The sequence below is a fragment of the Mus musculus genome, chromosome 17 (genome assembly GCF_000001635.26).
Source record: "Mus musculus strain C57BL/6J chromosome 17, GRCm38.p6 C57BL/6J".
NCBI classification, from domain to species: Eukaryota; Metazoa; Chordata; class Mammalia; order Rodentia; family Muridae; genus Mus; species Mus musculus.
Genome location: NC_000083.6, coordinates 44,770,178 through 44,796,967, shown reverse-complemented (window position 1 = coordinate 44,796,967; position 26,790 = coordinate 44,770,178). Strand labels below are relative to the sequence as shown.

Here is a 26,790-nt window from a genome sequence, read left to right as displayed (position 1 = left end):
TATTCTCCTCAGTCAAGGTCAATGCACATCAAACCTGTCACTTGGCAAACACCTTAGAAAGGTTTCCTATGCCCAGACAAAAGATTAAATTCCCTAGTCATCCATTCAGTTTGCCACATTCCAATACTGACCACCAGTCTGACAGTATTTTCTACAAGCGCATTTCCTTCAGCTACATTCAAGCTACCTGAAGCTCACTCCTAGTGCTCTCCTTCACTTGTGGTGCTCCTTCCTTGTGCTGTCACCCTCCCCTAGGTTTCTGAAGGTTTAAACAGTACCTATCTAAAGAAAGATCAAATGGTATTATTTTCATAAGATTCCTCCTCGCAGCTGAAAACCCTCTCAGCCTCCTCTGTCTTACCGCGGGAGAACATCAGTAACCTTTCTTTACATACTTATGTTCTCAATCGCCGGCCATTCTGCGTCCACCTGTGGGGAAGACCCTACTTACACACGTGTGTTTAATTACTAGTTGGTGAGTCCAGAACTGAAGCTGCAGAATCCACTTGTCTCCTACTGTATTCGGAGAAAGCCTTTTAAAGGAGCTGACTGGCGAGGAAAAAGAGTTGATAATGTAATAAAAACCTCACCCTCTCGAGCAGCCACAGATGCCTTGTGATGAGGCAGAGCTTAGAGTACACTATGTTTCACACTCCATGAAGACAGAAATATACTTAATGGTGTGCACCTGCCTCCCACATACCAAGCCAGGATTGTACAAATTAGAGATTGTGAATTCAAATTCTACCCAGGCGACTTAAAACCCATGTTTTCTGTGTAAATCTTTAATGTCTCTGTACCTAAGTACATATCTATAAAGTAAGAAAGGCAAAAATTGCCTCATGCAATAATCAACGACCACAAGACACATAAAACACATCCGTACTGTATCAGCAACATAAGCACACAAGAATCCCCATGCCCCTGCCTCTTAGATATCACCTAGCCTCATGCCTGCAGAACACGGGAACTCAGCAAAATATATTGAATGTGGGTGGCTAGACGAATAACAATTACTTAAATAAGAAAAAAGACTTAAAACAAATGTGATAAGTTACAGGAAAACAGAACATGCTAAAGAAATTATATAAGAAAAGAAGAAAATACTTTTAAAAGGACAACTATAGTTGCAAACAAAGAAGAGTGGTAGGCACAGTGTACAATTTAAAAAAAACAAACAAACACATTTTCAATTTAAAAAAACTCACAAAATCTGAGTTTATGATCAAAGAAGCTAATATTAAAGAATTAATCATTATATTAGGTAGATAATGTGATAACACTCAGTAGTTTAGGGTTAATACAGATAAATTAACCTACAGTGAACAACTGCGTTTTTAAATAAAGTCTATTTCACTGATTTATTTACACTTATGAAATGTCTCAGTTTTCTTTTAAAGATATATATCTCCATGTTTTCTCACATTACAAACATGAAGCTTCACAACCCTAGTTACAATCTTTGGATAATCTGTGCACAAAAGAAATACCTCAACATATAACACAAGGACAGAAAATGAACCCAAAAGGAATGGCCATCATATGTAAAAACAGTGCACTTCAATAACTACAATCACCTGAAACTAAAACGCCACTCAGATTATACACCATGGCCGGGCAGTGGTGGCACACGCCTTTAATCCCAGTGCTTGGTAGGCAGAGACAGGCGGATTTCTGAGTTCAAGGCCAGCCTGGTCTACAGAGTGAGTTCCAGGACAACCAGCGATACACAGAGAAACCCTGTCTCGAAAAAACAAAACAAAAAATAAATAAATAAAATAAAAATTTTTTAAAAAGTAAAGAACACCAAGACCTTAAAGACCTTTAATACTTTAACTGGGTTAATAAATATAAATGCAACAGGCTATGCTTTTCATGTATATTAGAATACTAACATCCTAGGAAAATGCACATGGCAGAAAAACTTCAGTAAGAAAACATGATCATAAGTGACTGCCTTACATGGAGAAGGGTGGTGATTTTTCTGAACAAACCATCAAAGCAAGGTCAAAGTAGAACTCATCAAGCTTAACTCATAATGAGGACTACACTAGAATCTTCATTAACTTCATTAAAAAAATGTGAAATCTCAATACCCCATGAAAGCTAAAACAATACACAACAAAATGGCACTGCTTAAAGATGAAAATAAAAAAGGGATTCCAAAAGCAGACGTAGACTTATTAAGACTGTACATCTGTCATTAAGTCTCAGTCACTGTTGTATTGCTGTGAGGAGACACCACAATTAAAGCAACGCTTATGAAAGCAAGTATTGAATTGGGGGCTCATACAATCTCAGAGGCTTGGTCCATCATCATCATGACAGGGAGCATGGTACTAGAACAGTAGATGAGAGCTACGTCCTGAGCAGAGAGACAGAACAGAAGAGCAGCCTGGGCCTGGCCCTGGCTTCTGAAACTCAAAGCCCACCTTGAGTGACACACCTACTCAGCACAGTGTCACTCCCTGTTGACTAAGCATTCATATATAAGAGCCTATGAGGGCCATTCTTATTCAAACCTCCATATTAGCATACACACATTTTTGAAAAACTACATTGGATTTTTAAAGTCATGCCTCTTTTATTTATTGGGTTTCATTAATTTAATGAGCCGATCTTTATTTAAACATTAAAATCATAGTTTTTCAGTGTAATCTCTAAAATAGTCTAAAATTAGAAAAAGGGTTATCTCTGCCAGTGATGTAAATAAGAAAGCAAAAAATGATTAATATTCTAGGTCCATGCAACTCACAATCAGTTCACGTTGCTGGTATTCTCTCTTATTGGAAATGAATTTCTTCTGATTTGCCTTTTAAACAAAGATCCTTGCTTTAAACTAATTTTAAGTAAAACTAGAAGGTGACTCAGATACACTCCATTTTCAAAGGTTTCACATGTCATAGGAAAAACAAGTCTTGAGCCAAAACTGCAATCAAAAGTAATGCCACAGCCATAACACAAAAGTGTATATAATTAGGTCAAAGACTTTAATGTACAATATTGTAAACTCCCAAGAACATGGTCCCACAAAAGCAGTAGTAAGTCTAAAAACTGAGACATGAAGTGTTTCCAACAGAGTTGGAATGTGAAGTGCAGCCATCGGATGAGGTACCCTGCATGCTGTACTCACCGCTAGATATACAGAACCATCCTACAGTAAACACTCAATTCTGAATGAATAAACAAAAAGCATTAGTAACTAGTATACAAGAATATTCTAGAACAAATATGGTCTAAGACCCATTTGTTCCACCATAAGGATTACCCAGAACAGTAAATCACCTGCATGAGATGATCCGAGTGCACACCACTGAATTCCACTGTCATCATGGGGACCCTGCTTACTTCACAGAGCAACAGCAAACAAAGCTGGACGCCCAGAGGTGCTACGGTGGACTAAAGGTTTTAAATGAGAAGGAGAAATGGGAGGGAGAGCTAACTCCAAAGTAAAGAATTACTAATGAAAATAATGGCTAGCTTCTGAAAACTGCTAAGTAGATCACCGTGTCTGTTAAAGAAAGCTCATGGAGCATGAAAGCAGCAAAGCTTGCAGGGTGAAGGGGTTTCTGTCCGCTCCATTCAGGTCCCAGTTGTATAAAATTTAAGACATACCAGTAATGTCTAAATGAATGAAGTTTTCAGAGCGATCTATAACAACTGATAACATGACTTAAACATGACATGCCTGGGATTAATGAAAATTCTTCATCGTTTTAAATGATATTGTAGTGCCATCTCAAATATAAAGGCAGAAGGAAAAACTAAATAAATGCTGACAGTTTGAAAATTAAGGAAAAACACAAATTGGTCAAATGAACACTAATTAATAGCAAAGACAGTTGAAAGGAGTGGAGAGCTGATATTCAAAAGACCAGGTATTAAGTCCTAAACTAACTAAACAGCTACCCTCGGACAAATCGGCCCTTCTCTACATCTTCGCGAATCAATAATGGATGGACCTAACCAATTTCTAAGACACTCAGATTTCCAGTCAGTCAAAATAACCGACACTATTAAAAACAGTTTTCTTTGTCTCTGAATACCAAATCAATTGTCCACATTTTAAAAAGAAAAAAAAAGTGCCAAAATTCTGTTCTATCCCTATAATTTAACAGTCACTTACCCAGAGTTCAGTGAGCAGGTTACTATCTATGCAAATGGTTTATGCGCATTACCTGGCTTATCCGCCTTAGAGATGAATATTGTTCCTGCATATTATAACACTGCCAGACTTTACTACGCTGCCTCCTCCTCCCACCATCCACATGGCGTCTGTAAATATAGATCTGCCAAGGAAGCAACAAAGAGGACTTAGCTAAATCAGAACTCTAAATGCAGAAAGCCACACTTAAAACTACTTTCAGCATATAAGACAAAACCCAAAAGCAACATAGTAAGAGGACAAAAAATAAAAAATAAAAAAACCTCACAACTGAAATGGAGCAGTCATTTGAGTTTCTAATATGGAATCGTGGTCTAAGAACTACCCGGGCTCCTATTTCCTTCCTCTTCTACTTGGAAACTTTTAAGATTGCAACTGTCGCCTCTCCCCTAGAGGCTGTCCTCCCAAACACAGTGTCGGTATCACCGCAACTTCACATCTACCTACCAGACGCCTACAAGATGCCAGCTACAAGATGCACCTACAAGATGCCAGCTAGAGCACATCAGGAGAAGGGTTAAAGCCCTGGAAAGGGACTGGATGAAGACAAGCACAGCACTGTCGGAAACTACACCGGGGCAAGATTTTTGCCCGGGTGGGAAGATTACCAGGCCTCTCCTAAGAATAGTACCTGGTGTCAGGCGCACAGATCGGGCAGCACAGGAAGTCAGAGCAGACCTCAGGAGAATAGCTCAGGCCAACAACCCTCTAAGCTCCGAGCACTGCTCAAGCGCTACATAAATGTACAGAGCGCTGAAGTCTCCAATTCTTTCTCACATATTGTGTCCAAGTTGACCAACTCAATTGCGTTTTAGACCTCATCCCTAGGCTGGATCTTCCAACATGTCAAATTAATAACTTCCTATTACATTTGCCCTTCAGATTCCCACATCAGCCCAGTGACCCTGACCATCCAGTCTTACGCCCAGCACAGAGTGAGGCTATAGGAAACGAACAGCACCTGCCTGCCTCCGCTGCGTGGCAGGCAGCTTACGCTCTCTCTGCCACCTCCTTTACTACATGACAACCCTTCAAAACTCTAAGCAAGCTTCCTATCTCCCAGCATTGCCAGCAGTCTGGTCTACACCTGCTAGGGGCTAAGACAGTGAAATGTCTCGAATTCGAGAACAATAAATCAGCATCCACCAGGGGGTGAAAACGATTAAAACTGCAAATAGACATGGTTTACAAAAGAAAACTAGTACAATTTACCATAGAACAGACCTAATGTGACGCCTCTGTATCACCCTAGAGTGTCAGCAGGGGAAGCCCAAAGAACTGTAGTAAACTACACCTGGTGTTCTATCTGTGTGAACTCCATATCCCTGCAGGCTGTTAACCTACAGTAGAGACGTTTACTGAACTGGTCAAAAGAAGACACGTTCTATTACTTTTCTTATGTTTAAAAATGAATATATTAAATATACTCAGCCTCTTAATTCCACTGAATGGACACTGATATATATTTCTCTATTAGTCAGAATGCAGTATTACAGATCCATTTTTAAAAATTGAACTGGCTGTTTAAAACTGACCATTTCTGCCATTCAAAAATAAAATCTCTTCCATGATTTAAAATTAAGGTGATAAATTGTCTGGGTTTTGCATACTGCAGTCACAGCACAATTCTACACTCAAGCAAGAAAAACAAATAGTAAAGAAGACTGAGAAGTTTTTCGCTCGGTCTCTAATCATCCACTCGTTAAGCGGCCCACTCATTAGTCTGGTTGTTTTTACTGTTTCTATCAGGGGTTGTTTCAAATAAACTCTCAAAATGTAAAATTACTTCATTAATCAACTTTAAAAGTAAAATGGATTGCAAAGACCCATGCCTGAAATCTGAGAATACAGCAAAAAAGCATAAAAAGAAATGAAAAATGAAAGCCCTTAAAATTTGCACTTAGAATTTGTTTTGGAGCTCGTTGAAATGATTCCTAAAAATTCATCTGGAAGCATAAAAATAAGAAGGGGCCAAAAATATTTTAAAAAGAAAACTTATGTGGACAGACTTGAACTATAACACCAAATATTAAAACACATTAAGAAGCTATAATAACTACAATAATGCAGTGCTGGCAAAGGAAGAGACCACTCGGTGGAGGAAAGCAGAGAGGCAAAGGAGTCACTTATTATCTGATAAAGGCAGAGTTTCAGCTGTGAGGGAAGGAAGGCTTATGGAATTTGTGGTGGTGGGGACACTAGCAAATGGATTTAAAGCAAAACTGCTTTCACTTAGAGCCCTCCCTGACAACAGAGAACAATAGCAAAATGGACTAAGTGTTAAACTGGGGAAATCAAACCTGAATACAGAAAAGTGCATAGGGATTGTGTGTAGTGATTGAGAGGACATCAGGGCAAAAGCAGAAGCAAGACTGTGAAACTGACTAAGCTAAGTTTTTACGAAAGAAAAATTAACACACTTTTAAATCACTAAATAATCCTTAAAGAAACTTAGTGCTGGGTAGAAGGAAATGCCAAATTGGATCCACAAGACAGGAAACTTTTGAAATATTAGAAGTCCCTAATAAACTACAGGAAAACAAGAAGATGATAAAAATCTATGCTAAGAATAAGAACATACAAGCGTGCACACATGCACACACACATATACAATGTAAGTGACCAATATATTTTGAAACTCAGTAGCCAAGCTTTCAACATCACAACACCATATCTCTACTGTTATCAATTTTTTTTTGGGGGGGGGCTCTCAGAATGAGACAATAACGTAAAGCAGTCCAGCTTCCTTGGGGGGAAACTTAAAAATTTGTACCAAAAGGGGCATTAGACTGAAAAAGTATTCTTCTTTAACTTTAAGGTAATAGGTACCAAATATTTTATTTCATATTTTTAATAATACTGGAAAACCTGGAAATAACAATAGGGGATTAATAAAGTCTAAGAACACACACATTGTTCACCATATACTTAGGAGGGAGGCAGACACTACAAAAGCACAATAGTAACTAAATATTGCTAAGAACCATTAAAAAGAAAAAAAGTAGAAAAGCTAGAGAGATGGTTCAGCAGTTAGGAGCACTGGCTGCTCTTTCAGAGGACCCAGGTTAGATTTTCAGCACCTACGTGGTAGCCCACAATGTCTGTAATTCCAGTTACAGGTGATCTAGCACCCCCTTCTGGCTCCCTCCAGCATCAGGCAAGCAAATGTTACACAGACATACAGGTAAATAAAATACCGTACACATGAAATAAGAAGGAATAGCTGCCACACAGCCACAGCCCTGGTGTACAAGTTGCCCTTGGCCTTGGCACGGGTTATAGCAGACTGTCTTTGTTTCTCTGCCTGTGTGACCTTGCTGCCTCCTTGAGCTTAGGTAACTTGGCAGCTGTTCAGTTTCTTTAAGGGACGGAGCACTTGCTTCTGTTTGTTAGGGCAACCACTTGGTAGTAACAGAACTGGGCAACTTTCATTGTAATTGGCAACCAGATACTTGTCAGTGATACCAACCCTTGAAAAGATTCTCAGTAGTGTTCCCTGGTTAGAGAGCCTGCAATCCAAAGGCAAGAAACTTCCCACTAGTAAGTGAATACAGAAAATGGCAGTTGCAGGACTGAAAACAGCAAAACAAACAGGAAACAGCATGGGGTAAGGATTGGGAGTGAAATCCTCCCAGCAGGCAGGGATTAAGTCTGCACTTCCTCATATGAAAAATGCACACAGCCAAGCCCTGCATGTCCTATGCAGATCCCATTTGTATACAATGTAAAGCCTGAGGTTTTTAAAGTCATAGGAAGTATTAGCAAACCTAAAAGGATCCCCTCGTTTGGCTCTAGCTCCCTTTCTGAGGTGAAATTCATAAGGGGAAAAACTTAGCCTCTCGGTGCTGAATGTACTATTAGGAGCGGCCTCTCCCTCAGGTCTGAAGTGAAGGAAAAGTGCATACTTATTCCAGAGTCACAGCCAACAATAACCTTTACATTCTGAATCCAGCTTAGGTAGATCGCTTGTGAAGATGTGTGCAAAAGTATTTAATAAAAAACGCTGAATTTAGTTTTCCTTTTCTTTTTCCCAACTTTCTTAAATGGTCTTAGGTCTATTAGATACAAATAGTAGGCACAGCCATTCCAAAGTTTCTGTTTTCTTTTTATACAGAGCTAGTTTTATAGCTCAGAGGTTGACTTCTGCATAAGCTAGATGGTAAACATTTTCAGCTTCATAGTCACATGGGATTTGCCACAAATATCTAGCTCTGCTATGTAGCATGAAGACAGCAGTGAGCAATGGCTATAAACAAAGGAGCATCACTGAGGGCTAGGGCAACATCATTCACTGAGACAGTCCCACAGTGTGCTGACCCATGCTGTGGACCACCTGGCCTGCACCTACTAACTTACATATTGTTTTCATAAGTTCTATGAGATTAGCTTTAAAATACTTGATTTTTTTAAATGAATATTGTGAAAAAAGGTCAAATAAAACTGTGAAAGAATAACTTGTCAAATTTAGATAAAGGATACATGAGATTCATTATGCTATGATTTTAAGAATCTTAAAATATCCAAATTAGCAATTAAAAAAGATTAAGTAAATCAATTTAGTGTCACAGAAAAAATGATATTCATCACTTTATCATAAAGTGCACACTTAATATTTTAAATATAATTAATATACCATAAAAGTGATAACAAAAAGTCCATTACACTGTAATGAAAACTTAAAGTATATAAATATATAAACTCTTAAAGTTTTCCATAATTTAAAATATAGGCAGGCTCACAAAATTGAGCTTCTAAATTAGTGCTTTTCCCCATCTTAGCAATCACAAAATGTTACCAGTTTTTAGTTTTAGAGCATAATTTTCATAAGAAAGAGATCATATTTCATATGTAAGCTTATTAATTTTCAAATGAAGGCCTAAATTTTTATTTCTCAGTTTTAAACTCTAAGAACTCAATATCTATAGATGACCTATACAACCAAGGTTCTCAAAGATGCTCAGTAAATAAGACTATAAAGAGATGCTGAACGCAAAGTCTGCTGTTAACTATGACGCTGATGCTTTCCTTTGCTTCCCCAGACTGGTTATAATAATGTCCTCCTCTTAACACCGTGATGGGAGGAGAGGTGGGAGGAGAAGGCGCAATCAGCCACAATCGGGATGTAAAGTTAATTAATTAGTTAGTTTTACAAATGCTTTCAATGTGAATAGTTTCTTTGAAGCAAGTCCCCTGAGAAACTACATGCAATCAAATGTAACAAGACTGTGCTTTGAAGGATCATTACCACACAGTATAGAGGTAACCCGGTAAAAAGGCTATCAATACACACATGGGGAAGACATTTAAACTTCCCACAGAAATAGTCTTTTATACCGCCTGATCAATCACTGGGAAAGAAGTGCTATTGCCTTGTCACCTCTTCCTGTAAGATCCCCTTGTCCTGAAGAACTCACTAAAAACTCAGTCCTTCAGGGTTCCCTGTCTGCCACCCCAGCCAGTTAAGAAGGTAGCTTCCCTCACTGCAAGCTGACAAGCACCAGCATGAAGTCTTAAACAAATGTGCAATTCCTCAAAGATTCAACACTTGTGATTTTTTTTTAATGCTTTGCATTTTTTTAATTTATTTTTTTATTGGATATTTTCTTCATTTACATTTCAAATGCTATCCCAAAAGTCCCCTATTACCCCCACACACACCCTGCTCCCCTACCCACTCACTCCCACTTCTTGGCCCTGGCTTTCCCCTGTACTGGGGCATATAAAGTTTGCTAGTTGCATTTCTTACAATAATCTGAAATGCAATGGTTCAAATATTATCAAAATTTAAAACTACTTTGAATCAGGCTCACAGAACTAGGAAAATTAAGAAAAACTGCAAACTTCTCTGAAAACATTTTGACTATCCACAAAAAAGAGAGCCAATAGCACTCAATTTTCAAATACAGTGCACCACCGGAGCACTTTACCCAGTTCTGCTGGTCTTCCATGGAGCTATTTAAATGTTAGATTATTTTACTTCTGTTTAAATACAAATTACATTAAGCTAAGGTTTATACATTTTATTTCAATTTCTTCTTCACCATTAATCAGTTTAAAATAGCAACAGTCATATTGTGTAAAGACGTACTCACATCATACTCTGCAACTCGGCCGCAAAGCTTATAGTCTTCCCTGCATTTCTTCCACTACTTGAAGTGGTAGTAGACATCGGGCTAGCTGCAGCATTATTCATCTAAATTAAAAGGAAAAAAATAAAACTTACACTCATAAAAATTACACAAAATAGAGGCAATTTTGAATTACTTCAAAAAGTATAGAAACTTTCAAATTTCTGATTAATTTCAGCTATGTATAAGTTCAATTTCCTTCTACTCAATGTCTTTATTCAAATGAGTAGTGCTGTGGAGAAACTGTTTAGTCAGCTCAGGTATCAAACTATGTGACTAGGACACATCCAGTAACTACTCTACAGTAAATAAGAGAACTGGAACACTCTTTAAACTATTCTGGCATAGTTCCATAGTTCTGTCGTTCCCCAGAGTATGGCACTCCACCCAAAGTCTCATTAGCAATTCTTCAGGGAGGGTCCAATAGCCCCTTAACACGCTTTCCCCCACTTCCATCCAGATCCATGAAAACAAAAGTCTCTTAGAGAGCTGGAGAGTTGGCTGTGGGCACAGTGCTTTGCAAGTACAAGGACCCAAGTTCAGATCCCGGCACACCTATGAAAACTGGCTCAGCAGCAACTCCTGTAACCCAGCACTGGAGAAGAGAGGGGCAAGGGTAGATCCTGGCTGTCCTCTGGCAAGTAAGTTAGGCTGAAACAGAGAACGCTAGCATTTGAGATGGCTTTGAGGACAACCTATCCTGCATTACTATAAAATGATAATAGAACTGTTGCTGTAGTCGGCATGACACTACATACGTAATCATTGCTGAACACTGTAAGCACCTGGGACAAGACGTAGCACCTACTCTGGATATTTTTCAAACAGAAATACTGTTCTGAGTAAAATGAATAATGTGCAGAAGTGGCTAAAGACAACCTGGTATCAACCTCTGCCCTCCATGCACATGCATGCACCAGATATGAGTATGCATGTTCTCTCTCCCTCTCTCTTTGGGAATACCAGTTGAGAGGCCATTGAAAGAAGTTCTTATGGCCAGGCAGTGGTGGCGCACGCCTTTAATCCCAGCCCTTGAGAGGCAGAGGCAGGCAGATTTTTGAGTTCGAGGCCAGCCTGGTCTACAGAGTGAGTTCCAGGACAGCCAGGGATACACAGAGAAACCCTGTCTCGAAAAACCAAAAAAAAAAAAAAAAAAAAAAAAAGAAGTTTTTATAACTATAATATACAAAATGAGAAAACTACATCAAATCTAGTTCTCTTTTGAATCAAAGCCTACAGTAGCAATTCAATCAATAGATCGGAAGTAGGCATTATAGTTTATAATCTTATGAGCAAATAACTCATTCAATTTAAAATACGGTATTTTCCTTATTAAATCAGGCTGACATTTCATGAGAAAACTAGCCAATCCTAGCACATGCCTTTTTATTTACTGTACTAGCCAAAGAACTAGCCAAAAGAACATAAAACTCATTGAAGTGGGTAAAGTATCACTACCATACAATAAATACACAATGAATGTTACTTCCTATGCTTATGCAAACTTTGGAATAGCATCATTTCCCATAAGTTAGAAATTAGAAATACTTTGTAAATTCTATGTTAGAGCATGCAAACTTAAGAACATTGATAGAGCATGTGACAGAGTTTTGGGCACAGTCTAGTTGGTAAACAAGTTCTAGAGTTAGTGCTACATAAAGGGGTGGGTCGTTCAAACCACTGCAGAAGACAAAGCACAGGCAGAGAACAGAACTTTCTATGGTGACACCTGACCTGAAGATGCTGGAGAGGCTGAGTTGAGCATAGCCTGCATTAACAGGAGACAGGAGACCTCAGCCTGGCACTACCTTCCCAAGTGGAAGCATGCGGCTCACTCCTGTGCATGGCCTCTTGTCGCCCTATGGAAAACACTCTCCCACCCTGCACATCTCAAAGACAGCTCATAACCTCCTCCGGCATCCGCCTCACTGATTAGCTTTCCCCACACAGTTCCTGGCAAATCACACAATGTCTACCCAGGTGGCTGTCTCCTGAGGCCCTCTGGCTAACTGCTAGACTCTCAGTAACAAAAGAAAACAGGTTTCACCTGATTTCTGTGAAAGATATGAGATGAAGTAAAAAGGAAAGTCTGGCATAAAGATCTGATTTCAATATTTGGACTCAGAGGCCGGGGTTCAAGTCCCAGCTCTGCCTCTTTGTGAGGGCTTTAGAGAGGTTACTTCACTTCTCGTTGCTTCCATTATCCTGTCTATAACCCGTGAACAGTGGCCCTACTTCTTAAAAACTATTGTGGCAATTTAGAACAATCTTGATACAGTAAGTATACAATAATGTTAGCTATTAAAATAAAAACCTCTAAAATACCCCTAGAGCTGACAAAAGCTTTTATATCAATATGGAATACCTGTGTACTTTAAAAATGCAAGTCTGAAAATGGGTTCTAAAGAGACCTCCAGAATTCATGGAATATTATACATTTTATAAAGTCCTTAGACACCAACTGCTAGGCACTCTACCTATATACCCATCTCATCTTTAACACTCCCTGTACTCCATGATGTGCAAGCAGACAAGAAATTGACTTTCTTCCCCTCCCACTCCACCACTACCGACTTCTACGAACTCATCTCTTTCACACCTGGCTCATGCTCCACACAGACATAATGTGTCCTTTTAATCTAATCAAATGTGTGGAACATGACAAAAGTCACCGAGGGAATCTAGATGATGGTCACGCCTCAAGGACAGAAGATTACAGAAAAAGCTACTCAACTACCTGAGACAGGCCATTTTTGAAAAGGTGATGACAAAATTCTACAGCAAACAGCACCTTGATTATAGCATAATAAGTAGGTAGACATACTTATATGTGATTATGTCTAAAATACCCCAATACTCCTCTGACTTATGCTGAGTGCCCTAGGGTCCAGGCTAGAATTAAAAAGGGCACAGAGCATTTGTGCTCTGAAACACAGGAAAAAAAGAGAAAGCTTCATTCAAACTGAACCTACAGCCAAACACATAAAAAACTAATAGTAAGAAAGACTATCACTTTCCTTTAAGCCTGAATTTATTCTGGTTTTTCACAAAGACTTCTGAAATAACTACTATTTTTTTATCAACAAAATAACAAACAAAACGACCTACAGTCCCATGTTCTTTTTTGTTTCTGAGACTCTCATGTATTCTGAGATGGCAATGAATCTGGTAGCAGCCGTCCTGGTGCTGAGTGGCTCCACCTCCTAGGTGCTGGGATTCTAGGCATGTGCCATCAAACTCCAGCTTGAAACTTGGATCCAAAAACAAAACAAAACAAAAAAAACCATCACACCCTCCCAGCCCATGACTAGGGGAAAACAGGAACCACAGATTCCTACAATGAGATCAGCAAACAGAACAGTTCTCCTTTTTCAAGGACCTTCCCCAGGGTTCTCCAGGTTCCAACACAAAGCCTGGAGAAGGGTTAACCTCAGCCTCCCCAAAACAGAATTTGAGTTGACCCATTTCACATTTGACATACGGGCCATTCTGTGGCCTTCTACTCTGGCCAACCTTTTAAGTGAGACTCTGCTGAAACAGTGTGTCCCTTTCTTCAGTTTCAAATCCAGTCGCCTTGTTTTTAACTCTCTCAAGAGGACATATTTCATAAAGCCAATTTATACTAAGATAGGCCTGATGGCCAGCTCTTTTTCAGTTGTCTCCCCATTAGAAATGTTTGCTGTTGAGATTATTTATTGGAAAGGGTCTACATCCAAATGTATTACAAACATGATCAGCCTTTCACAGACAAGTGAATTAATTTTTAAGACAAACAGGTGAATAACATTTTTCTTGACATAATGAGCTGATAGCTCATTAGACTCTCCAAAATAATTCTTTCCTGTACCCACATTTTGTTTGATGATTTAGATAATTACTTCTTTAGACATTAACTTCTTTACACATCAAAGTCCTATCATCCCAACGCTTTATTTCCTTTCTTCTAGACATTAAAAAAAAAAAAAAGTCTGTTAAAAGCAGAAGCACTCAAGTCAATTTTCACTAATAAATACAGTTAACATGGAACTGAAAACCTACTGTAATCTTCTCAGTGGGTTAATGTCCTGCAGTTGTTTCGGCTTTCCTAGGAGATGCAGCTGCTTGCCATATTTTACAAAATGAATTCAGATGTGCAGATTGAAAGCCAGATCATTTCAGCATGCCAGTTTATACGTGGACTCCAGGAAAAAGTTCATTTCTGATGACTACTGTATTAACTGGATCACTAAACCAAAAGCCAATGCTGCGCCACATCTGGAAACTCCCATTCCAGAAAATAAAAATTTATGTTTATTTAATTTAAACATATATGTATGTGTACGTATATACGCATTCATGCATGCAAAATTCCTTTCATTATAAAGTATTGCTACCAAACACAAAAGGTCCCCATTGTGGTAGAGGGTAAAGATGGACATCACGAAAGTAAATCAAGCAAAAGGCTGCTGACCATGTCACTGGGTGCCCAGTAAAGAGCATATTCTTGTTGACAACATGGCCAAAGAAGACAGCCATGAAAAACATCTTCCATCATATACCTCACTCTGAGTAGTCTCTGTATCCTAGAAGGAATATCAAAATTTGAGATCTAAGTCTAATGGCCAAGCAGCCACTAAGAGACATAATGGAGATGACCATTTCTTCCACTATATCACTGGCGAGTAACGTTAAGTCCCATCTACAGTCTCAATTCTAAGACATCTCACATAATATAAATAAGTTTTTATGATTAATAATGTTTGTAAAACATAAAGGCAGAAAAAAAATCATAGTTAAGTCAACATTATTGCATACGCCATTTTTGTTTTATTGTTTAAAAAAATGAAGTTACATCATAATCTAAATTTCTACTGATATGAAAATTACCAAGTGATCAATCACTACAAGTGCAGGAACTCAAAAGGTGAAGAATATTTATAAAATGTCTATAGCATGCAGAATAACACAAGTTTTCTAGCCAGTGTCTTTGCCAGAGTAGAGCACGGGTGGCAGCGACTAGCGAGGTTCCTGAGCGAATGCTCCTTCCCACAAGGGTTTCTCTAGACCAAAGGTTCAAACTTCCAAGTTCCTTCTACAAAGCAGTTTCAGAGGCCTACAAGTCACACACATGGTCAGGTAGCCCAGCAAAAACCTCATTTCTCAAGTACCAATTTCCTCTCTTTCTCAATACTATGACAAAATGCCTAGCAAAAGCAACTTAAGGAAAGATATATTTTGGCTCACAGAGGGGATACAGCCAGTCATGATGATGAGGCTGTAATAGTAAATAATCATACTGATCCCTTGTCAGGAAGCTCAGGTCCCAGGTTTGTCATAATAATAGATAGTCACACTGATCCATGGTCAGGAAGCAGGTACAAATGAATGCTGGTGTGCCAGGTTTTTTCCTCTTTGCTTTGTATTAAGTTTGGGACGATATCCTATAGGATGGTGCTACTCACATTCAGGTGGGTCGTCCCTCCTCAGTTAAAGTTCTTTGTAAACACCCTTAGAAACGTACCCAGAATGTGTCTTCTAAATTATTCTAAATCCAGTCCCATTGGCAATGAAAATCAAACATCACAACTGGATAGGTAATACTACCTTAGTGAATGTGAGTTATTTTATTTTCATTCTAAGCTTCTGTTCCATACTGAATCCCTCCTCCTACAACTGGCAGGCGCCACAGTATCTCTTAAATGACATAGAAACAGAAACTCACAATTGACTTATTTCCCTGCTCTCTATATAAAATATAATATGCCTTCTATTCCCTCTTCTTACCATAAAGGCACTGGCAATGTCTTTTTTAAAGTCCAATTTATATTCATAATTATTGGGCACTTACTAAAAGCCAAACATTTCTATGTCCTCCTCAGGAAGTTATAATGGCTAAACAAAACCAGAGAGAGAGAGAGAAAGAGGGTGGGAGGGAGGGAGGATGGGAGGGAGGGAAAGAACGGGAGAGCGAGAGCTGGAGAGAGAGAGGGAGAGAGAGAGAGAGAGAGAGAGAGAGAGAGAGAGAGAGATGCATCACAGGTAGGAGTGACACTCAACAACAATTTGAATTAGTGTTTTGAAAAGCAGAAGCTACTGAAATTGTATGTCAATGGTTCTGATTAGACAAGAGATGCAGATACTTTTGGTTATTATAGAAAATGGAGATAAGAACACATTCGGAATGCAGAGATAACTTGCAGGTGGAATAGACAGTGGGTATGTGAAAAGAGGAAAATGACTCTGAAGCTGGGGGTCCTGGAAACTAACTAAAAATACTACCATTGCTACTAAGCAGAAGGGTGGGAATGAGGGAAAAAAACGCCTGACACAGTGAACTTTGTTGGGAACTATCTGCTTATACCCACTCACAATGGAGCAGGAAAGGGCTGAGCTCTGGAGTTCAAGCAGAGGCTGTAAGGTGTATCGTGACCTTGGGCAGCTCATGTCTCCTCTCTTCCTCAGCTCCTCTAAAGTAGAAACTTAAAATACTTCTCTTCATGAAGTAATGACTAAGCAAGACCTGGTGCACAGAAAGAGCTCAGTTCTTGTGAGACATGATAGTGAACATAAAGAAGACACTGCTCTTTAAAAACATTTTAGGGTTCTCGGTAAGGGAGCTCAAAAAAGGAGGCTTATGGGTGCAGCCGTCTTTTCAAAACTAAGCTAGCAGGCCCACAGGAGACATACAGGGCTCAACGGCAAAGCTGATGACATTTAAAATAGCAAAAAAAAAAACAGTTCATCCTCTTCAGTTAAAATGAATTCACTCAGCACAATAACGGAATGGCTGAATTCTTTCTCATAATGTAAGTGAATTCTAAGCAAAATCAGTAATATTCTAATACATAAAAAGCAAGTTTCTGACCTCACCAAAAACATTTCAACAGGAATACTCAATCTTGTGGCCTTCCTGTACTTGCATATTTGTAGCCCCTCACACCAAAGGATTTTCTTTTCTTTCCCAGAGAGAACCAACAATCACACTACCCATGATTTCTATACAACATAAAAGGTGAAATTGACAGTGGCTAAAGTCACCAAGTCATTCTCTAGCCTGACTTACACCAGGTATCACTTAAATAAGGGCAGCAGCACGGACTTCGTCACTGTTTTCAACAAGTGGATTTTGGAGACTGCAAAATAGCTAATCATTCCAAGATTATGTTAAGAATTGACAAGCCTAAAAAGTGTGGCCAGGTTAGCACTGTCCAACCTGGTACACGTTTGATTGTATGAAAGGAGCTCTAGTAGTAAGTATGGAGGGACATGACTATCCCAGAAAAATTAAGATAGCCAGACTACTTATGTCCAGCTCAGTGTCATTTGCATGTCATGAACTATTCTCTGCATATGATGCAACTCATAAGCTTTAAGCTGCCATTCCAGAACCAATGGTTTTCTTCAGCCTTGAGGCCAAGGCCAACATTTTACAAATATCAGGCGGGAACTCTGGATACAATCCACCATGATAGTTTTGTTTTGGCTTCTTTTCCCCCATATGTTTTATTTTCAAGGCCTGACTGCATAGCTTAGTTAGTAGAGCATCCACTTAGTATGTGGGAGGGCCTGGGTTCAACCCCCAGCACAAAAAAGGGGAGAAGGAAGGAGAGGGAGAGACAGGCAAGGAGGGGAAAGTTTTATTTTCAAGATTTACAAAACCTCAGATAAAATATAGTTGGGTATATTTCAAAGAAAGTGGTCTCATGACACATTTATCACCAAATTTCACTTTTCTCTTCAGAAGTTTGACTGTGAATACTAAAATGATTTCAAAAATTGCTCAAAGGTTACTATTATAATTTATTAAACTGCTTTATAACACAAAAACTTAAGGTGGAATTGCCACCTCTTAAATAGGGGGGGGGGGGAACCACAACAATAAAAAGTTTAAACTATTCTCTAAGAACTAATCAAATGGTAAAAGACAATGGAAGCTATAGATAATTAAAGAAAACTCTAGTTAGCACTGTTGTCTTTCCAACTAAATCTGCCATTAGCTTTAGAACCAGAGTTCAGAGCATTTTGCTTTAGTTTGCCAAGCTGTAAATAAATACTAGCAGATCTACAATTTGAATGAAAGGCATTATAGAGATTCTAATTACGAGTCCTTTTAAAAGCATAAATAGTTCAAAAGCTGGCCTGACTTAAAACTCAACCAAATAAAAAACTGCAACTGGCTCTCAATCTCTCAACTTTTTCAGACCTGTGGGATCCCATGCAATAAGCACCATGCCTGTGTGTCTACTTACTTACATTGTAATTAATTTGCTAACCAATTAAAAAATCAAGCTCATCAGAGCCACCTGCACCCGGTGGTTACCATATTGGTAGCCCATAGAGTATAGCATTTCCAGCTTGGCATAAAGTCCCCTTGGGCAGTGCAGCCGGAAAAGGGTGGGAAGCTTGCAATAGTATGGTTAAAGTAAGGTCTGGTTGTGCAAAACATTATCTTAGTAGTCATATTCCGCCTCGCTGGAACACGCAGAAATTCTACCAGTTGTTTCTTTCTTTAAGTAAATCTTTTAACAGTGAACTAACTCAAAAATACTGAGAACTCAGGTTTTATCCCAGATAAATATGTACTGGTTTCTTCCTGAGTCTACTAATTCCAAGGACATAAAGCTAATTTTAATCCGGGTGTTCAGTAACAACACTGCTACTGGGATCCTGTCTGACCGTCAAATATATTCCACTATCCCTATAACTCTTATCACTTGTCACATCAACTAGCCTGACTTCCAATATAGAAGGCAAGATGACAGACAATTTCCTTGGAGCTCAAACGTAATTAATCACAGCTGGCGTGATACAAGCTTTTAGCACACAGATCTTCTCCCATAAACCTGAGTTTTGAGCTAGGCTGCGATGATCCCCATCTATACCCCCCGACACCACCGGCTAAATGATTTATTTCCCCAGGGGTCCCAGAGGCGAGCTCTGACAGCAACATCTCTGTGTCCTCTGTCCCTCAGCCTGCATGCACACTGCACTTCCTTCCACTACCACTTCCTAGCTTCCTAGCTTGCCTTCTTGGAGGACTTCCCACCCATTTGGGTGACAAGCCTAAACGGTGCCTCTCCGCCCGGCCCCGAGGGCTCCCCTGCCTCACGCCCACCGACAACGGGGAGGAGCCACGGGGCACCCCACGCTCGGCGGCCTGCATCCGGCTGGGCCCGCAGCCCCGGGCCAGGCATTTGGCTGCCACGACGTCCCTCAAGTTCCCATGACCTCGCCCCACTCCCCGCCGCCCCCACGCGCCCCCACAACCTCTGCTTAAGACACGTGGAGGCACGGCTGCGCGTCCCGCGTGGAGAATGAGAGGGGACAGAGATGGCGCGGTGTCTGCGGCGGCGGCGGCCCCGGGACACGACGGGCAGGGGGGCGGGGAGTGGGGGGAACCAGAGATTGTAGAAAGGGAAAAGGTGACTGAGCTAGGCTGGAGGGGGTGGGGGTAAGATGGCGAGAGCGCCACTATGAGGGGCGGGGCGGGGGTAGCGGAGCCTGGGGTGACTAGAGGGACGGGCCAAGCCGTGCGGCGAGAGCGCATGCGCACCCGGCTGGCCAGCGCGCGCGGTCGCGGGCCTGCTTCTTCTACTTCCGCCACACTCCGGGGGCGGGGCTTCGCGCTCCCGCCTCGGCGTACGGAGCGGCCCGCAGCCACGCGGCGGAGCCTCAGAGCGGGAGTTGTGATGAGTCGAGTGAGCGATCTGGCAGAGGAGCTGGATTTGGCCTGTGGTGACTCTGCAGACCGTAGGAGTGAGCCCGAGGAGCTAGGATTATTGAGAGTCGGTGATCTGCACTGGGAGAAGGTCTATGCAAGCTTCTCTTCAGGGGTTGGTCAGGTGACCAGAATTGTTTCCAATGACAAAGGGGCGCAGAGTTAGGAAAGACTCTCTCCTCAGAGAAGCACTGTGTGAGGACTCAGTCCGTTCTAGGACCTGGGAACACCCACCTACCCACCCCTACCGGCCCTTGCGCAAAATCGAAAGCCTGTGAAAACTCATCTGCAAAGTTACCCCACCCCACCCCCGTTCCTTTCTACAAAGTTCCATTACTTTAAAAAGCATGCTTTAGTTAATAACTTTCACTATTGGGGAAGCTTTATAAACAAGCAGTGGTGATTTTTCCTTGCACCACTTATATTGAATTGTATGTATGACCTGTCTTCCCGTGTTTGATGGTTGCAGGTGTAGTACCTTAATGAACTGGAGACAATTGTGTGTGATGTTTTCACTCGGCTGTTTAGAAAAGAAAATATCCACTATCCTACCATTTCAAATATTATTTTTATTATATTATTTTTACTATTATTATTTATATTAGTCACTTTTTTCGCTAGGGTTTTACTGCTGTGAATAGATACCATGACCAAAGCAACTCTTAAAAGAACATTTAATTGTGGCTAGCTTACAGGTTCGGAGGTTCAGTCCATTATCAAGACAGGAGCATGGCAGCATCCAGGCAGGAATGGTGCAGGAGGAGCTGAGAGTTATACATCTTCATCTGAAGGATGGTAGTAGAAAACTGGCTTCCATGCAGCAAGGATGAGGGTCTTAAAGCCCACACCTACAATGACACACCTACTCCAACAGGGCCATACCTTCTAATAGTGCCATTCCCTGCGCCGAGCATATACAAACCATCACATTCACCTTTACCAGGTCTTTTCAAGCACTACTTACTTCATTAATGTCTTGCCTATGAATGTATGAGTTCTGAAATAATCCTATTTGCTGAGTGTCTTTAAAACAGCCATTCATCTGATCATCTCCTCTCTGGATTGCAATTGTCTTGTGCTTAGTCCTCTGTAACTGCCAGACACTTCAATATTTGCCAAATACACTTCCAAGAGTAGATTTAGGATGTGGAGGGTCAACATGAAGTGTAAGATCCAGGCTCACTCTGCCCAAAGCTGAGTGCGAGCTATATGGGAAAGTAGCCAAAAATTGTCATTATTTCCTTAAAAATTAAGACTAGATTATATACAAAAGGTGAAAAGACTTTTTTAGTACATTGCCAAGAAATAGGAGATTGGGCTGGGCGTGTAATCCCAGCATTGGAGAAGTCAAGGTCAGCCTTGATTTTTAAGACTGAGCTGTCTTATAATAAAAATAAATAAACAAACAAACAAACAAACTGCTGTAAAAACAGAAGACAGATTATCCAAAGAAAAAAATTCCATGCAGATCATTTTAATTAAAATTCTGCTCAACTAATATCATCGCACAGGCATTTCACCTCCAGATAAAGACCAGATTTGACTCAAAAACAAATTATAATGGTCAGGTCCAAAAAAAACTTGGGACAAATGGCTATCTGGTTCCTATTAGCTTAAAGCATGTGCTGGCCTCCAGGCTTCCTCAGGACCACAAGAACCTGGGACTCTTCTCAGCTCTGCTCATCTTGCCTTTTACCCTAAACCTTTCCAGCTCATGGGCTTCCCTCACCCAGAGTCTTAGTAACCCTACTATTTCAGCTACGCACACTCTTTGCCCCCTCTCTCTTGCCTCTCTCTAGGTCTCATTGCACAGACTCTCTTAGTCTTCCTCTCTTGCTCTCCCCAGCTCTCCTTTCATGGCTAGATCCAGTCTGCTGGCCAGGTTCAGTCCACTGCTTTCTCTCCCTGCTCTGGGCCCTTCCAGATGCCTCTGGCTCTACTCTCCCTCATACCTACAATAAAAACCTTCCCCTTACCCATACCTTGCAGCAGCCATGCCCTGCCTTTATTCAATAACAAAGCTGAAAACGAAGCTCTTGTGAAGTTAAAGCTTTGGAGACCATTAGCTCTCAGAAAAAGAAATGATTTCCAAAGTGGGTGGGAAAACACAACAGGAGGCCAAGTGACATCACACCACCAAAAGAAGAAAAGGAGGAGGAGGAGGAGCAGCAGCAGCTTGGCCATTGTCTATGTGCCCATTTTCAATGACAAAGGAAGTCCTCATTCTAAAAAGGACAGCAGAAGCCATAGCTAATAGGAACCATTTCTGTGAGGAAGCCACTTCTTCACTTAAGAGTGGTTCACTTCAAATAACCTGCAAATCTTGCTCTTATAATCCATGATTTTAATTTGTTAGGACAATCATGAGAGTCTCGCTGTAGAAATACAGTGGGCACTCTTACTGCATATGCATTTGCTGCTATAGTCAATTGCTTTTCTGACGTTGAAAACTATTTTTGTCTTACAATCTCAAAAGCAATCTTATTTTAATTTTTAGACTAAGTACTTCCTGGCAAGTTTCTTAACATCATTGAGCATCAGTTTTCATATCTATAGGTTGAGACGTTAAATCTGTTGAGCTAAAACCAAGCTGCCTAAAAGTCTATGCTCCTTTAAAATAGGAATTCCCCAAAAGTTGGGTCCTAAAGTTGTACAGAAAAAGTTTAACATGTTCGCTTTCAAAACATAGGTGAATGAATATAAAGAGCTCTTACTTTAGATACATGAAGATATCCAACTCACTTTATATACTTGAAAAGAAAAAACAATATGAATATGAAAAAGTAATTTGTTGATACATTAGATAGGAGGTGATAGTATTTATGCATAATCAAACTGGCTACTCCTACTTTCCAATTGCATTCATATATTGCAAAGCAGAAAAAGCAACATATTGATAAGATATGTTCAAAATTGCAATACTTGGTGGCTTTTAAAACTAAAATCATGGGACTGCAGTGATGGCTCAGTCCCTAAGAGCTCCTGTTTGGAAAGGGTCCAAGTGCAGTTCCCACCTCTCACATGCTGGCTCACAACCATCCATCCATAACTCCAATGCCAGAGTATTTGACACCCTCTTCTGACTTCCAAGGGCACCAGGCATATATATGTGGTACACATATTTCCATGCATCTGAAACACTCATAAAATAGTATTAATCTAAAAACAAAAACTAATCATAATCAGCTTCCTAGGACTTTTCGTTCTACCCAGGTTTAACAAACCAGCATCTTTTAAAACTACTGCTTGGCCACTGAGAAAGCAATCATGATTTTTGAGAGTCAAATTAGGAAGGGAATCTTAAAACATCTGGCTTTCAAAGTGCTCTGGAAGTCTCCAGGCAAATGGGAACTTACTCCCATGGAGTCCAGTGTCTGATACTCTCCTAGAAGCAAACAACTTTCACTTTGCAACAAATATTTCCCATGTGTCTGCCATACTCTCGAAGCTGCTGAAATAACAGTACACAGAGCAGATACTCAGGTCACTGTCCAGCTTCCATCCCAGTAGAAGAAATCCAATAAGCAACAAAATAAATAGCTATGCTCTATAGTATATCTGAAGGGAGTGGGTGTTACCAGAAAGGGGAAAAAATGGATAGGATGAGGGAGTTGTCACTGAAAAATGTCAATTTGGGGCCAGACAGCCTGAGAAAGTGGTCCAGGAATATGGACATTCAGAAGGCAAAGCAGATTGCTACTATGTTTGAAGGGCCAGGCTGAGTCAAGTCACTGAGGCTGGATAGGTCTGGTAAGGTGGAAGATCTGCCAAAAGGTTCTGAGCTAAAGAAGAGTTACTCAGAAAGAAAATAATGTGGGTTGAGGACAGAGGAGTACAAGGGAGGTCCAAAGGAGCGCTGACAGCAAGCCTTTACTACAGAAGCCTTCAGAGGATGCTGAGTGTCAAGCACACCAAAGGTATGCTTCACTTTGTTTATAAGGTGAGGAAGTCGAGTCTCTTTGTATTTAAAGTGAGAACAGAGAAGTGAAGTAAAGTATCAGGAAGGGGACTTTAGTACCTGAAAGTAAGATAGAGAATTCAAGTTGAGACCAGTATACAGAACATGCAGTTCTTCAATGTGTTGGAGCGGAAACATTGAGATGTGAAATTGGATGTATTTTTGGTGAATTATTCAAATAACTGCTTTCCTCTTCTATTACATATGAAAACAGAGCCAAAAATTAATTGGTGCCATGTGCAATAAACCACAGTGTGGCTCATGCAACCTGCCCTTCCTGCTTCACACCCCAAAGCTGGATGCAATAAGCCTATTTTGACTAAGTAACACTCAGATCAAGTGTTAAGTAATGATCAAAGAATGTAAAAACAGGCCTAATTTCTAGCATTCTATAGAATGTGTGTGTGTGTACGAGATATATATATATATATATATGTTTTCTTTTTTTTTTTTCCTAGAATCTTTTTAAACAATCTCAATAACTGAGTCAGGTATAGTGAAAAACAGATGGGTTTGGGTGCCACATTTTGGCCACAGTAACTTGCTGTGGTTCGGCCTCTCTGAAAGTAAGCATCCTCCTCTGTATGTTGTTACAGGCTTTAGATGGAAGAGTTCTGACCAATTGAAAAAGCTCCTTAGTATGCAGCGATTATTGTATTCCAGCTTTTAATGAGCTATTTGCAAATTTTATCTTCTAGTGCATTGAGTTGGGAATATAAAGGGAAACTTTATCTAAAATACCAGGGTTTGTTTCTGATAATATAATAAATCTATATGAACATGACAGTTATTTTTTTGTTTTCCCTCCCCCTCCCCCTCTTCCTCCCCCCTCTTTTTGAAATAGTTGTTAGTTCAGGCTAGCTTCAAATTCATGATCCTCCTGACTTGGACTCTGGGCTAGCCTGGAACTCATGATCCTCCTGCCTCAGAATCCCCAGAATCTGGGATTGCGAGCATACTCCTCCATGTCCTCCATCAATGAAACAATTACTCTTTTTGACAAACATGTATTGAGGTTCCAGTAGGTACAGGAAGCATAGTTAGGCACTAGACACATAAAGATTGGTAACAAAGGTCCTGTCTTCCAAAAGGCTTGTTGCTATTGACCTAGGAAAGCCAAAGGCAGTGCCAATATATAATGTCTGCTGAGTTCTCCTCAACTTTTGGCGTGTAGGTCAGGATATCTCGAACCACCACTCCAGCCTTACGCCCAACCGGACAGTTCTTCATATTTCTTTGGGGCTACTGTTCTCCCCTCTGGCACTGGACTCCACTTGATGCTACATCACTGAAGTTTATGGATGAACTGCTGTGTGTGTCCCTGTTCCACAAACAACCACTCAAATGGGAACTGAACCGTGTTCCTTGATTTTACCTCAGTGCATTTTCTTGGAGGTCTGTATGGCCATAGCAACTGACTAAAGTTTCGAGAGGATGGAAGGGGTTTTGCCCTCATACTGCATTGCTATGTTTTGGTACCATGCCCCTTTCAACATTATACTCAAACCTTCTCTACCTTCTCAAACACCCATGCACTGCTAATATTGAGTGTTTTGGTCATCTCTTTCTCTAACCTGAGATTCTAGAAACCCCACTCTTTGAGGCTAACTGACCACCCAGCTGCTTGTACTTTCCTAAATAATTTGGAGTTCGTTTCCTTTGCAACTGTCAACTCTAATATTAAGTAATCCCTATTCTGTGTATAAATTGTAGAAGATAGAAAGTTAGGGAGTAGTCACTGAGGGCAGTGAATGTGGACTGACACACACACAAGAAAATGTGTCAAGGTGGGCAGCCTCTCTTTTCTCAATAGTTTCATCCTTCAATTGAGCATAACAATAGAGACTCTTAAAATAATGCTTTATCACATGGGAATGAATGTAGAGTCTTACACATTGTTAGGACTTAATTTTCATTAATGTGATTCTTACCACTGAGACAATGAGTCAGAACTCAGTCTTGGAAAGTGAGTCATCTTTGAACAGAATGGGGAAAGGCGATTTAAGCAGAGGAGGCAGCACTAGGAAAGTTATGGTGTATTAAAGAGAATCACAAGTCCGGCATGATGGAGCACAGAGTCTGGGAAGAAATTTGTCAGGGTCAGATCAAAGGAAGTCTTAGACATCATAATTGGGAATGTGAGCTTTATGTAATTAGAAATTGGGGGTGTTGAAATTATTTTTAAGGTGATATCATGATTACACAGCCTGTTTTGAAAGATGGAAGTCATATGCAAGTTAGAAGGAAAAATGGGAAGACACAAACAGTTCAGTAAAGAGATAAAATAGGGCAGAGCTGAGCCAATAGGTAGGAAACATGAGAAGATGCTGGGAGAAATGGAACGTGAAATGTTAGAGGACTCAGTTACCAACTGGTAATACGTGAGGATCAGAACTGGAGAAAGGGCTTGATGGGAAAAGCACTTGCCTTACAAACTTAAGGATCTGAGTTCGAATCCCCAGAAATCCTATAAAAAGCCAGCCATGGGAATGCCTTCCTGTAATCTTCATGCTCCCATGAGAAGATGGAAGGTGAAGGCTGGATAATCCATTGAAGCTTCTGTGCCTCCCAGCCTGCCATATGTAGTCTTTAACTACAGAGGGGAAAAAAAAATAATTGTGACCCTATTTCAATCAATATAGAAGTCAAAGTCAAACACTCAAGGTTATCTTCTAGCTTCCACACACAGAGAACATCCTACACATCACACATACACACACACACACACACACACACACACACACACTATAAACTCAACAGGGAACTCCCAAATGATTCCAAGGCTCCTTGAATTGCCACATAGATGGCAATACCGTTTTTCAAGACAAGGAAGACTAAGAGT

General features: G+C 40.3%; 2 protein-coding genes across 10 annotated transcripts in view; one reads left to right on the top strand and one right to left on the bottom strand.

The window, feature by feature from the left end:
• The window catches only part of Supt3 (SPT3, SAGA and STAGA complex component), a 342,177-nt gene extending 322,327 nt beyond the window's left edge, over positions 1-19,850 (bottom strand). For 2 of the 6 annotated variants that reach the window (NR_158206.1, NM_178652.3), the window contains exons 1-2: positions 19,540-19,802; positions 10,258-10,358 (exon numbers count right to left, since the gene is read on the bottom strand). Coding sequence is in view for 3 of the 6 variants with exons in the window: in NM_178652.3 (NP_848767.1) it covers positions 10,258-10,358 (101 nt within the window). In the remaining 3 variants the exon portion in view is untranslated. Of the gene's footprint in view, positions 1-4,178; positions 4,290-10,257; positions 10,359-14,331; positions 14,896-19,539 lie in introns of those variants that run through there. The other 4 variants (XM_030249446.1, XM_030249447.1, XM_006523477.3 and 1 more) reach the window with 4 other exon arrangements.
• The window catches only part of Runx2 (runt related transcription factor 2), a 318,811-nt gene that overhangs the window by 17,830 nt on the left and 274,191 nt on the right, over positions 1-26,790 (top strand). The gene's annotated exons all lie outside the window — the stretch shown is intronic.